Below are 15,110 nucleotides of genomic sequence, written 5' to 3'. Positions count from 1 at the left end.
GAATTTTTACTTTTGATAGGTTTTAATGTTAAATGATTCAAAATAAAGTAAGCAACAATGTAAGGACTTCAGTTGGTATTTGGTGTATTGTGAAAAAAAATTATATATCTATGGAAATTAGAACAAAATGTAAATTCAAGAAGTCAGCTGTCCGGCTCTTCTTATATTTACTTTTTAACGGGAGCTTGCTGCAAAAATAAGTGGTTTGCTTTTCATGAGTATCATAACATAAAAATGAATATCACGATATCGTTGTTTACAGCAACTAAATAGTGCAGCCAAAAAGACCCACCCACGGTCATTTGTAATTCGCCTTCCGATAAAAATACAGTTCCTGGTTTTTATGTAAAATATCGATAAATCCAGTGAAAAAATCATACAGTCGTGTTGATTCAATTTTGATCTTTACCGTCAGAAAGATTAGTTTAATCTATATTTAAATGTTCTTTTTGAAATTTTGGCGTCCAATTTTGAGAGAATTTTTCGAACGACACCATTTTGTTTATGTTTTTGTAAATGATGTCAGATTGCGCGACAATCCCGCGGTTGGGCTATCCTTGATATTATTACGCCAATGTTGTTTGTTCGAAAATAAGCAGGTTTTTCTTTCCATGTCAAATGTAAAATATAAATATATAAATGATAACTGAGGATGGCATTACCTATCATTTGATAACAGGTACTGAATATAAGAAAATCTGTAAACGTTTGATTTTTATGGGAACTTTTTGACACATCTACTCGTTAATGTTATGATTTATTCATACTATATATAGTTGAGATCATTATTTAGGTTTGTAGCCTATAAGCAATGATTATATGGTAACGAAAGCCACTTCTCCTGTGGTCATTTCGGCACAAAAAAAAATGTTATTTTTTGTACTCTATATCCGAACTGCGTTCAAATCACGTCCTCTCACCACTGTAGAATCGAACTTCTCAGAACTGTGGATCGATTTTAAATATGATACATATGTTTTTAACGTTTGTGTGTGATATCAAACTTTTGAATCATAATTATTATCCAATGATCTTAGTTTTCGTTCTGACAGTTTCGTTGCGTGGTGTTAGTGTCTTTTCAGATGCATAACATTCCATTTACGAAAGTACACAATAAATGCATTAATATAAAATTAACATGAAATCTGGATTTTACTCTAATTGGTATGGTTACCCACCCAAGCAACTACTCTACCATTTAGGTCTGTTACTTTTGAGGATTCAACATTGCTCCGTCCTGTTGGTTGCTAACGCCAACTTTTGGTTTTTGGTTACTGGCACCAACTATTGGTTACTAGTGCCAACTATAAGGCAGTGCCTGTTAATATTTTGTAAAATGTTTCTTTACACAGAAGATAGATGTCATCCATTTATCTCTTAAACATAAGCTTCTTCTGTTTATTTGCAAAAGAATCATTTTTATTTCTTCTTTTATTTCAGAACTAGTTTAATGACCGAAGTTCGTTATTTTCCTTTTACCTGTATTAGGTTAGGTTAATATATACTATGTCTATTTTCTGTAACGGCTAGCTTCATATTTCGAAAACAAAATAAATCAATATCAAATCATAGAAATGAAAGACTTGTTTAACATGAAAATTGAACAGCATATAAGGCGTGTGTATTACTCTACAAAACAAATGCCAATTTATTTATATATGCATTGAATTTCAAAAAAGGGATGCATAAAGGGGCCAAACTTTGGGCGAGATCAAAGAACTGCTACATATCTTTGTTTTAATGCATTTGCAATAATGTCCCAGCTCTAGAGGTCTAACGTACTTTCCATGAATTGTTTACGTTTATTTATTTACAAATGACACTCTTCTTTAGCGTTTAGAGTTTTTTTAGTATCCAGTCGTATGGGACAATATTGTAAAATATGTATTGGACAGGTTGATTGTTGGTAAAGATATTGTTCGTTTACCAAATATGTCTGTGAGTTGGTGATATATTGCTAAACTTTGATCATTGACATATTGATATATATCTTAAAGTGTATGAGAGTGATATTCGAACTACAACCTGCGATAAATGTATTTTGTAGTTACAACATATATATCTTATCATACCAGAATTATATATATTTCTTGACAAACACGTTAAAGGCGCTTTACCAAACAAAAGCAGCGATAGGAACACAAAGCGATCTCACCAAAAGGACAGAGTGAGAGAAAGCTCTCACAGCAGAGGGGAAAAGTTCAAACGTAAAGCGTATTCTGAAATAAATCTAAGATAATATCGGACTAATAAATAAAATAATATCGTCTTCATTTAAATGATCCAAATCATGAATAATTACTTCATATAGTTTATGTCAACATACACTTTACAAGCTTATGTGTATTAACAGTTCTATGCATTAAGTTTAACATACATGTATACCACTAAAACACTGGCTGTTACTGCATGACAATAGACATTTATGAATACAGCTCTATAAGCAAAGTTAATTTATATATTTAGTACAGTTAAAAAAATTTAATGAGGATTTTATACATTTGAAGCTAATACCTGAAGATAAAATGTTTTAGTGAAAAAATGGCCATTGGATATCTCATTGATAAAAATAAACTCTGCATTTTGAAACTTTATTGATATTACTATTTTATTACTATGTTTATTAAATGCGACATCTGGTGTGGCATGTCATGCTTACTTAACCTGGCTCTTTGAGAATAGACAGTCTAATTCTTTAATCTGCCCGGTGTATAGCACAGATACATACAAACCCGTCTTTCCTATGAAGAACCCGTACTAGCCTCTTTCTTAGGTGGATGAGTCTAAAAAATTCCACTGCCTGGACCGGGATTCGAACCTCCACCTCTGAATTGATAGTCAAGCGTGTCACCACAAAACCACCGGGCCACCTATTATTATATCTGCAGACAACAGCTAACCTTTCTTACACGATGTGACTTCTTATTGTTTTGATCGCGAGATTAAAAGATTGCAGAAATATATCACGGAGCTATTTTATGTAAGAAAACTTGTAAAATGATCAATGAGGAACAGCGTGGTAAGTAATGGATTACAATAGGATACATAAATTTATACAAATGGTCTGGGAATGTTTTAAACTTTTATTTGTACAAAAATAATTATACATAATATTGCTTTATTCGTTGTGTGGTTGTAAAACATTATCATACGAAAATATATTATAGTAAACAGACTGCTATGGAATTGTGGGCAATAAATAAAAAGGTGCTTAAGGCACAGCTCGATTGAATATTCGAAAATTTCACAGAGACATAAAATGTACAACAGGAACAAAAGAAAAAAAACCGGCACTGCATAATTGTTAAAACCAAGGTAGAATGTAGATTTTATTTTTTATTTCAAACGCGTCTTAGACACTTTACACATTTCATGAGATTGTTTTCTTTGCACTTTATTCCCATACTTTGCAACGTACGGTATATTTGCAACATTCACAAAATACAAGTTTTAACAAATTTTGAGTAAGTTTCAGTGCGTCGCTATAAAGCGTTAATTTAAAATATTTAGTGACTTTTTAATGTATAAAAAGTCATTTAAAGCAGTTTTATCAAAAGAACTATAGATTTCTACACCTCACATGTATGTTCCTCTTTAATGAAATCAAGATAGTTTTTATTCTGTATAATTTCCCTAAAATACATCTAAAATATGCTACGAACATGTAGCAAAAAAACGGGTATTTCGGACAAAGAGACAAGTAGGAGTTTTGTTCATATTATTTGTTGTAGTTACAATCTATCGGTAGACTCAAGTATTGCATTTTTAATAAAAAGTGACAAAAATTATTAAATGAAAATTATTGTTATTATGACAGTAGCATATGAAAAAAACACAATCTGTATGGCAAATTCTGCCTTGTTCTAGTATATGTTAATGTTCCAATGAATTTGTTTGGAAGACTTTCAACTTACACTGCTTTGTATTTTCTGTTACATGACACAGTACAGTATGTTTATCACACTTTATGAAGTTTTAACTTACAATTCTCTTTTCACAAAACGCTGCATATTTGTTTTAATATAACACACTTCACATTTATGAAACTTTATTCTTGTCCGACATCAATGACGTCATCGCCATTCATCATATCACAGTCGTTTTCGTCCGATGACGATTCATTTTCCATGTCACATTCGTCATTTTGTCTCGATGATTCTGATTGGTCCTCTCCGTTCTTATCCGGAGTTGGAGATTCCTGGAAAATAAATGCATAGTATATTTAGCTAAAAATTTGAACATTTTATTTATTGTCAAGTAAATGTACAGCATAATATCTTTTTCATATTTTTATTATTAAGTTACTTTTAGAAAACAGTTTTGTAATAAGATGGGAGTCTCAGGCTGACCGGTTTTTGTCATAAAGCAAATAAGCTGCAATTTTTTTTTTTCGTTTCATATTTTTGTCTTGTTTAATTTATGTACAGTGTTACTCATTTTCAAGTAATAAGTGATCAATGACAACAACTTTGGTTTATACCTGTTTTAATCGCCTCCATTTTGCTCGTCGATTTTGAAACCAAGTTTTAACTTGTCTTTCGGTCAACTGTAGTGTTTTGGCAAGTCGCTTTCGCTCTGGTGGTGAGAGATATTTTTGAGACTCAAACTTTTTCTCAAGATCTATTGTCTGGTCGTTTGAGAAGCGAACTTGTCCGCCTTTACGCTTTTGCATAGGTCTTTGTAAGAACGGATGCCAGAAAAATGGACGGTTGTGGTAAACTGCAAGAAATAAACAATAACATATTAATACATTGTATACTTTTATATAACTTCCTTATGATAAATGAACGGCTATTTGTGGCTATAAAAAGGAATACGTGACAGCTGGTTAAACACAATTTTTCCCTAAATATTGTTATTTTCCATGTACATGTATATGTACATTGTATTATACCATACGAAAGTACGGCTATTCATTACCGACTAATTACGGAAGATTTTCATAGCCAATCAGAATTAATTAAGGCAATTAAAACAGAAAAAAGCCAAGGACATTATCCCAACATGCCTACTTAAAGTGCCGAGAAAGACAAAAACACAATGCAAGAGCAATAGGAAATGTCAAGTATAGTCTATTGTTTTCAACATAAACAAAGCCATTGTGTCTCATCGATACAACGAGAGTCATATTGGTTATACAAAAGCTTTTCGTCAACAATATTAAGTTTCATAAGGGTTTTTCAACTCCACTTTTTTGCTTAATTTTCCGGCTTTTTATTCCATCCAAAGTGACACTTGGTAAAACTTGCCCATATGCAAGTATTGGAGGAATTAATTAAACAATAGCGCGATGTAATTAAGATTTTATACATAGTTTTGTTTCGGAAAATAGTCTCTTGACTCTATTTGCCCCATCCTGTATGTTAGACAATTATTTTGGTCATTGAATAAAAGATTGCCTTCCGCTATTGAAAGCGTCAAGATGATCAAGTGCGTACAAGTGCGCACGCGCAAATTACCGAGGTCAAACGCCTCACGCGAGGAACTTCGAGACTTGGTATCGCGCGGAAATGTGTCATGGCGTCGAAAACGGAAATGTGTGGTAAAACTAGTTGACCTTTCGTCATGATCTTCATCTAAACCCGCTAAAATGTTTGAAAGTCAATAGTAAAGAAATGCAAAAGAGATCGTTTAGTCTTGCAAAGCGTTTTTCTGTTCTCTCGATTTTTAAGCGAAGGTATATCATCATTCATCATTACATTTTTGGTAAAGCATACATTTCTTCGAATCATTCCTATAAGCTGCATTTAACGTGTAAAACAAAACTTATAAGAAAATATCGAATTTGGATGAATTGTCTTTATTTTTATGGTCAGTTTTTCACAATATTTTGTCGAATATCTGATGAACATGAAGTAAACACTTCTTTGAAGATGAAAATATTAAAATGGAATTAATACTAGAAATACATTCTGCATGCCCACGGGCAGAATGTCAAGCCCGCCAGCACCTTTGGCCTCTAAGTGTGACCTTGACCTTAGACCTAGGGACCTGGTTCTTGCGCATGACAATCCGTCCCATAATGGTGAACATTCATGCCAAGTTACATCAAAATCCCACCATGCATGAAGAAGAAATATTCCGAACAAACTTCATTTTGACCTTTGACCTCCAACTGTGACCTTGACCTTTGAGATAGGAATACGGGGTTTGCGCATGACACTCCATCTCATTGAGGTTAACATTCATGCCAAATATAAACAAGATTAGTTCCATGCATGTCAAAGTTATTTTCCGGACAAACTTCAATTTGACCTCCAACTGTGACCTTGACCTTTGAGATAGGAACATGCGGTTTGCGCATGACATTCCTTCTCATTGAGGTTAACATTCATGCCAAATATAAACAAGATTGATCCATGCATGTTATGGTCCGGACAAAATCGGACGGACGCACGGACGCATGCCAAAAGTGACGACTATATCGAGCTCATCGCAGGCGAGCTCGACAAAAACTATACACAGTAACAAGGCTATCAAATAATTCTATTTACACACACGGCGATAATGTTAATATTATGTAACGTCAAGTACCTACAAATTTGATTTATCAGTTACGGGTTTTCCCGCAACCGCTCGCGCTATACATTTAAAGTTATCATATAATTGTGTTTGAATTACGCAACCATTAAGAGATCTATGCACCACTCGTGTTTGTATAAAGAAAGCATTTCAATGAGGATTTACGGTAATGAGTAAACTTGTCTGTTAATCCGTGATTGCGACTCCCTGCCGCCGACAGCCTTCTTTGAAGGAAGTGTATGGCTATTAAATTAAATACTTAATCCCTTTGTTTCTGTACTTGTAGTTGTTATTTGACTTGAGTAAATTGTAGGGCTAATTTGGGTATTAAATTCGGCCTTTTTCACAAAATCTAGAAGCTATGAATTGATGTAAGTGGTCTTGCGTTGCTAAAGAGGCTAGTTATTTGTCAGGAAGGACAATTTTAAAACGGTTTGTCCAAACGCTTCTGATAACGTAGGTCTACATGTATGTTCTCTATATATAGCACTATTAATTTTGTGACAACATATTTTCTTCTAACCTGTAGTAGGTGTCAGTCATTTTCTGATGTTACATTTATTGGAATTATGATTTACAATCGCATTTCTATGACTCAGTTTAAAGAAAGACCGTTGTATAATTTGCTTGTACTATTACTATATTGATTATATTGTACATTGTATATACATGTATATACCATAATATTTGATTAAGGCTGCAAATGTTAGTTGTATTTTTTCGTAAGATATGGATCATGCTGCCACAGATAACTTTTTATTTCAATTTGCTCTTTATAGTTCAAAGTATTACAATATTGCTTATACATGTACTGTTTACACATGTGTATACCATATTTATTTGAGGCTGCAAATTGTTGTTGTGGTTGTATTTCTTTCCGATATGGACCTTATAGTCACAGATAACAATTGGCTTCATTTTTCTTTCTTTATGGTCCAAACTATTACTATGCAAAAAGAAATGTCGTTCGTATTTCATTCATATTATTACGCTATGTTCAAGTAATATATTTATCGCCTGATTATTTATCATTTTGTAGTTTCTTAACATTTCTATGCAATGTTTTGCTCTTTTTGTTATAGGAAAAAAGTCTTTATTGCATTCATACATTTGAGCTCCATGTAATCACAGTAGGACCAATTTTATTTTAAACTAAAGAACAAAATTATATCCTTCATATGTTATATTCATTAGCGTATAGATACATTTGTAATAAATTTGCATCGAGAAATATGCACTTGTTCTTTAACGGAATAATGTTGCGATCTTTAAGTCGCCGAATGTTTCCGTGGTAGAACTCGATACTGTAATATGTAAAATTACCATTATTGTCTTAATTATAAATGAATATTATCTTGTCTGACATGGACTTCGCATATGCCTCTATTGCAAAATAATATCATTTATGGTATAATATAAAGTATTAAATTCAGTTATAAAGCAAAAATCTCGCTAGTCTGTGACTTTGGTCTCCCTGGCCGCATCGTCATGTATGCCAAAATTGTTGCCATCTAAAGCAGACTAGCAGTGTATGTCTTTTATGCGTGCTATCGGTATACATTATCACGCCAGATTCTTCTCTGTTTTAATAAATAAATTTTGTTCTCCTGATATTAAGAAGAAATTACTTTCACGCACGTAACTGGAAAATTAAAAGTTTCCAAAAAAATTGGCATATGGAAAAGTTTTTAATTTCAGTTGATATATTTATTGTTACTAACTATCATTGTGTGAAACAGACGATTGTTGAAAAGTGAAATAGAGAACAAATGCTTACTTAAAAATTAGCAAAATGTTTGAAATAGAAAGAACTTCGCACATATTCTGTTGAATTTGTTTGAGGTGTCCGTGTTATGTCATCAACAGTAGTGTTAGGTCGGTTATCTGTAAGAGGAGATAGAGCGTTTGGAAGCACACTTGATAGATACACGTACAGATGCGAGAGAAGATTTCCATATCTAATCTAAAGCTTACAGTGACAAGATTAAGATGTATCAGGTTAATCTTAAATCAAAGGAGTTAAAAGTACTAAATATAAGTAAATAACAGAAACATTGAATAAGAAACGGTAATGTAAACTTAATATCTATACACGCTTTTCTGCGACGTCAACATATAAAACAAAGAGGTTGACGTTATTGTCACAAAACGCCATCTTCTGAGACAGTTGCTGTTTTTCTTCTTGAAAAATTAATAAAATTGCTTAATAGTAAAGGGTCCATATTCACAAGAAGCCTGGCTTCTTTTTCGTAGAAAACTTTACGGCAAATGAATATATTTAGATAAAATTTATGTCAGAGATTTTTGGATTCTTTTTTAATCATTATAACAACTAGGTGTTTTAATAATTGCTCTACTTTCAAAGGCAGTTTTAATGCATTGCTTATTTCAGGAAAATAGGCTTATATGCGTTTTGGATTTATATCTTGATATTTTCATACGCGTAAAATGCGCGTTCAGGTGGCAAACGTGGTTCTTTCTAGGATTATGATTCATGAAGTAAACAGAAAAGATGTAATTCTGATATTTGTAAACGCTAGAACGCGTTTTGACTACACTTATTTCATAGCATGATGCGAGCCAGATTTAAACAATTAAGTTTATATTTTTTTTATGTAAAGATATCGCATCACCAAACGATATTCTAAGCTAACCAGTTTTCTGTAATTATGGTGCGGTCAAACTCGGACGTACCGAAGTTTTCAAACACGCCACCTATCTAATCTCTTTATAACCAGTTCAATTTGTTCGGACAAAAATTTTGTGGACAGTCTTATCGGATAATTGCAGTTAAAGGACGCGAATTGAAGATAAAGTTGAGTATCAATTAAGTGCTTAACGTGGGCATTTCGGACGCAGAAGCTTTTAATGGAGATATGATATTAATCAGGTTATTTGCCAACCATTTATCCCTATATACTTTGATTTATTTATGATACAGTACTTTGTGGTTATCGGTTCCATTTATTATCCTATTAAAAGAATTCCGAGTGCAATCCTTCTCAATGACAATGGCGGCGATTTGAAAGGGTCAAATTTACAAACAAATGCTTTAAAATTTGGAGAATACACTTTCGGCGTCCTAGATCATTCAGAATATTAAGATAAAATATTCAAAGTTAAGAACGTTATATGTCAACATGACTTATGCTAAATTGCATTCTCTTAAATATTCTTTCACGAAGGTGGGCCAAAACGTTTTAAGTTATTGCAAGAATAATAAAGTATCCTACTAAAGCAGGTTCGGTGTATAATTCACATTTTTCATATACAGAAATGTAATCATTGTTATTGTTCTTGTTGTTTCTGTTGTTTTGGTTTTTGTTGCTGCTGTTGTTTTCAGTATAACAGTAACACTTGACATGATACGTCATTTTATTTCATTTGTTAATTTTCTAGCTACGAGCAATTATGCAGTTTAACAGTCAGAACTCAAACGTATTTTTAACGTAGTTTGACAATATTCAGAGTTCTCAAACCTTAAACTAAAATTTGAAAGAATATTTATTATTTCTTAAAATGGTTACTCTGGTAACATATAAATATCTCCTAAAATTTGATTATGTAAAACATTTGAAATAAAAGTGGATTTTATAGCTGACCCGCTGTTTCTGGTTACTTTCAGGGAGGAAGCGAAAAGCAATTGTTAAAAATGTTTTTAAGTATGAATACAGCATTCTGCCCATTAATATTTATCAAATCTTCATAGTAAGTTGTCACTGTCAACGTTCTTGCAAATTCCACGTTCTGTGGTCAACACAAAGCAAATAAAAAGTAATGTATGAAATTGTATTGTAGTGTTGGACAGATTTGAAAATTATAGAGGTATTTTTTTTTCTGAATTTATGGCCTAGTCTAATTTTTGAAAACTCTTGAAGGATTTGTACGCCTTTTTAATTAGGGTCGTTTTTATATGCATGAAAAGTGAAAATAACCCATATCAAAGAAATTCTGAAAAATTTGAATAAAATTTGTACAAATTACTCGGAAGCAAAATGAGAAGTGGTATCACTTTCATATCCTATTGTATTTATATCCAATTAATTATTGAGATTAATAATATAGGACTGATTTCCGTAAAACTATGAAAGGTACTTAAATTTTTGTAAGGCCATTGATTTCCGAAAAACTATACGGTACTTAATATTTTGTAAGTAAGGCGATCGCAAATAAGCTGATGGACTTGGCTGATTATTTTGTTTTTCGGATCCAGTCAAATATGAAACATTCTTTCTTAGGCTGGATATTCGTCACCAAGATGTACAGGAAAATAATTATATTTTTCATAATATTTGAATTGTTCCATGCTACATTTTTTAACTTGCGTGGAATTACTCAATAGATATTTTACAGGTTACACATAGATATTTATAAAATAAATTTTGCATTTTTACATTTCAATAAATTCTAACAGTATTTTTGACATTTAGAAAAATACTACAAATCTTGAGGTATGCCCTTTATGATGTTTATACAAACTGCATTTGGTCCTTTTAATCTTTATTTCTGAAAAATAATTTTTATAATACATGTATACGTCTGTTGTCAACTCTAAAGCATAGACAGAACTTTTAAAACAGCGTACACTCAGAAAAATCTTTTATGATAAAATATACATTTATTTTTGCATTAATGCATTCAAAGTTTCAAGTAGAAAATAGTGCATTGTATTTATTTGTTATCCAAGCTAACATTACAATTGTTTTACCCTCAAATGGCATATATTTTAAAGTCGCATAAAGAAAATGAAATAGAACAGACACGCGTGTTTTTGTTTTTATTTCACGAAAAACACTTATTTAATAATAAGCTTTACTGTATTTGTGTTGCTGTTTTTTCAATGATATCAAGCTGCCCCCTTGAAAAAGTATAAACACAATTATGATAGAAAAGAAAATAACATTATTTTTGGCTGCCTATTAAATCTGATTACTTAACTCTCACGTGAAATTAATCACAAGATGCACTATACTATATATACTTGAAAACCTACTTCCTATTTATCCGCATTTGAATGGTCGGAAACAATAGATGAGCGATAACCGAACTTACTTGTGAAATAATGGCTATTTCATAAAATCATGAGAAAGGTCAAATCTTGTATCAATCATAGTATTCAGTTGTAATTTTCGTAGCTTTCTAAGAAACATGCTTTCTTTGGTGTTTGAGAAATGCGTTTGAAAGATTTTTCAAGATTCATAGTTTATACTTATTAACAGATTGTACACGTGTCAAACTACATGTGTTAAATCTTCCTGAAACATGTATATGCTAGTATTTTATTACAATTTTAGTTGATGCCGGTTATTATTTAATGCCATTTGTACAGCCAAATATACTGAACTTTACTAATTTTAAAAGCATTAAAGTGTATTTAAATGCATTCCCACACTGATTTCAGCAAACAGAAAATAATATTTCCTGAAAGTAAGAAAATAATTCAGAATTCTTTTCTGTAGCATCACTTTTCACCACACATTATCATTATCGTTGTAAAATAAAAAGGTTGTTTCCAAATAACAGCAATTTAGCTTAACCTTTAGACTGCTGGCGGCACTGAAGTGATTTTCTCTTTGCAACCAGTGCAGACCAAGATCAGCCTGCGTGGTTAAATTGTCTGCACTGGTCGCTATTCAGTCAGTAAATTTTCAGTGAACACCTTTTTGAATAATAAGTGGTACTGCCCAAACTGAATGATAGACTAGTCCATTTTAGAAAATATAGCAGGGTAAAGGTTAAAGACACAAAAACATATCTGTCCTGTTTCGCAGTGCACTTCCTGTGTTACTTTTCAAAACTTATTCCCATACGTTTTGAAGTTTTATCAAATTAGAGAGATTTATGTCTGCTCTTACCTTTAGAAAATGGGCTACACTGGCCGTCAAAGATGGCAGGATATTCGTGACGGTTGTAGCCCGGAAGTGAACCCAGCGTTCCTATACTGCTGCACATTTGTCGCATCAGAGACGATTGATAAGTTGATAAATGTGGGTTCATGTATGCTTGTTGTAAAATAGGTTCATATAATGTTGGCAAAGGTTTATATAACGTCGGCGTCGTTAAAGCACTTGTTTGTATTGCAGCAGGATTTATTGGCGTCGGTCGCGGGATATCCGACGGCAAAATAGATGTAGCAGTTATTGGTGGAGATGACAATGATTTTGTTGTTGCAACATGTAATAAATGTGCGTTTCTACTGTTCCTTATTTCTCGGTCTTGCTCAATAAGTCTTTCTCTTTCACTTTCCCTTATTCTAGTTCTTTCAGCTAGAGATTCACGTTCCCTTTCGCGGTCGCGTATTTCACCGTCTCTTACGTCAGCATCTTTATTTAAAGTTTGTTTACGAGATTCACCTGTATGCCTGTCTGCATCTCTGTCAACCTCACGTTCTCTCATACTTTCTGAGTCTTTTTCAGAATCACGATACCTGTTGTGACGCTCAGTGTCTAGCTCCAAGTCATGATATCTGAGTCTTTCTCGCCGATCAAAATCTTTGTCCAAGTCACGGGTTCTTTCTAGCTCTCGGCTTTGCTCACAATGTCCTCGTTCCATTCTACCGCGTTCAGCTTCGCGTTCGCGTTCTTTCTTTCCAAGAATGTCATCAATTAGAAATGAAGAGTGAGGTGCTCCGGCTGGGAGTTGTTCTGAGTGATGTCCTGGCATATTTTCTGATACATACGAGTTGCCTGGGTAAAACCCTGCACTGTTTTCGCCGCGGTACATGGCAGAATAACTCGGCATTAAATGAATCATTGTCCCGGGATATTCCATGTAAATATCAAATACTAATCATTCCTTTAATAAAATGATATCGTCCAGTATTTACCTTTTCTATTTATTTCATAAAGCTATTGTTGTTATTTTTATTTTCAACTTTTTATTATCTTGCTTTTTATAAGCATTGATTTTCTACACAATAACTTGTACATCCAATTAAATGATATCAGCCGCACTTAGTATGTATGTGTCCGAGTAATATTTTCAGTTTTTAAATATCAACTTCTTTTCACATGTACTGGTCCATTTCAATTTCGTTTTAAGACCTAGAAATTTGGTCAAATGCTTTATTTAGAACGATTGTTCAAATATTTGATTAAATTTGAGATGACAACCGTTGTAACCAATCACGTTGGTTATCTTTCACAGATTTTATTTGTATATCTACTTATCAGCAACTCCTTACAGGAACACAATCTAAGTGGCTAAGACACTTCAACATCTTGAAAGTTAGGGGCGGAGTTTGATTATTGTGATGTGCTATTCATTGCCAAATATACAATCGTTTGACAGTGCTGCAGACATGCATATATTGCGAAATGTTGTTTCAGAACTATTCTAACGTAAAAAGAGACATTTTAATATTAAATTCTATCGTCTTAAATGGGTAAATGATTTTGAGATTTCTATTTCAATAAGCATAAAAAATTAGTTATATATATATTTTTTAAAAATATGTCTTTAAAATATAATTGTCATTTTCAGTTATACTAGGTTTTAGAGGAATGATATGATATTAATATACACGTTAAAGAAAGCTGTTAGTAGTAAATATGAAAACATGATATTAGAATGAATTTTAATATTTGTAAGAAAAATATTATTTTCTTTTGATTCTCAAATATTGTTTGAAAATAAAATGGTATATACTCAAATGTTTTTTCTCTAAATGTTGTGCATTTTCACATATACTGTATTGAACTAAATATTGTGCATTTTCATATGTACTGTATTGAGACACTGCTTGCACTGAAATTTCTCACTCGGCGCTCTCTGATTTTGAAAGCATATAGTTTACAATGAAACCTTGTTTCACATAGTAGCAAAACTGTATTTATGGATTTAGAAACAAAAAAGAACTTTAAGACAGGCACTGAAACAAACGGTATCAGAATTTAGATAGTTTCGTGTAAAATTGGTTAAGCTTAGCACGGAAGCGTAGTAACGTAAGAACAAACTAAAAATAAATATTTTTTGCTCGAAATGATACTTTACATGCATGCGTGCGTGCGGATGTGTGGTATGCTCTGGAAACCTGTCAACTACTAAGCAGTCAAATACAACATCCCATAAAAAGCTTTGTTTAGTCTCAGTATTCACATTGTTGAATTATTAAGTATTCCTTTTAATAAAACAAAAGAGAAAATAACTTCATTTTTAGATATAATTTTATTAATTAAGTACAATTTCAATATTTCAGTCAATATCTAGTTTTAATTTTCCTCTTCCTTTCGCAGAAGGACATTTTTAAAGATTATTTCATGGAAATAATACATATTTAATTGAAAACAATGAAGTATTTATTAGCCATGTCCTGGAGAATTCTGATTAGCTGATGTACATATGACGTAGTGATTAAACAATAGCTCGGTGGTCGGTGTTGTATTTTTGCTAGAGTGAACTCCGAGTGTGATCATGCCTTGTAAAATCGGCGAGATTAATAGTTAAAATTCTGTTATAGTGACCTGTTTACTACATACCTCTGCCTCTTTTTTACGCTGAATCAAAACGACTGTATACTTCTCTGAAACAAAAACTAATCTTTTCCTGGGTCGTGCATATTAATGGAAGTAGCAAAAGAGCAGGCGTCA

At 32.5% G+C, this 15,110-nt stretch overlaps 1 protein-coding gene across 1 annotated transcript; it reads right to left on the bottom strand.

The window, feature by feature from the left end:
* Window positions 1-3,069: 3,069 nt before the first annotated feature.
* Window positions 3,070-13,644, bottom strand: LOC128559620 (uncharacterized). Its single transcript, XM_053551927.1, has 3 exons — window positions 12,378-13,644; window positions 4,481-4,719; window positions 3,070-4,198 (listed from the first exon to the last, which is right to left on the bottom strand). The coding sequence occupies exons 1-3, from the start codon at window positions 13,291-13,293 to the stop codon at window positions 4,049-4,051; spliced, it is 1,305 nt and encodes a 434-aa protein (XP_053407902.1). The 5' UTR covers window positions 13,294-13,644; the 3' UTR covers window positions 3,070-4,048.
* Window positions 13,645-15,110: the final 1,466 nt, after the last annotated feature.

This window comes from Mercenaria mercenaria, chromosome 9, assembly GCF_021730395.1.
Source record: "Mercenaria mercenaria strain notata chromosome 9, MADL_Memer_1, whole genome shotgun sequence".
Taxonomy (NCBI): domain Eukaryota; kingdom Metazoa; phylum Mollusca; class Bivalvia; order Venerida; family Veneridae; genus Mercenaria; species Mercenaria mercenaria.
Note: the sequence above shows the minus strand (reverse complement) of the source record. Positions and strands in the feature narration are given on the sequence as shown.

Coding starts and splice junctions, on each gene's coding strand:
- LOC128559620 (XM_053551927.1), bottom strand. CDS start 13,293: ATGGAATATCCCGGGACAATGATTCATTTAATGCCGAGTTATTCTGCC. Junction 4,720..12,377: donor GTGTAGCCCATTTTCTAAAG/GTAAGAGCAGAC, acceptor TATTTCTTGCAG/TTTACCACAACCGTCCATTT. Junction 4,199..4,480: donor AATGGAGGCGATTAAAACAG/GTATAAACCAAA, acceptor TTTATTTTCCAG/GAATCTCCAACTCCGGATAA.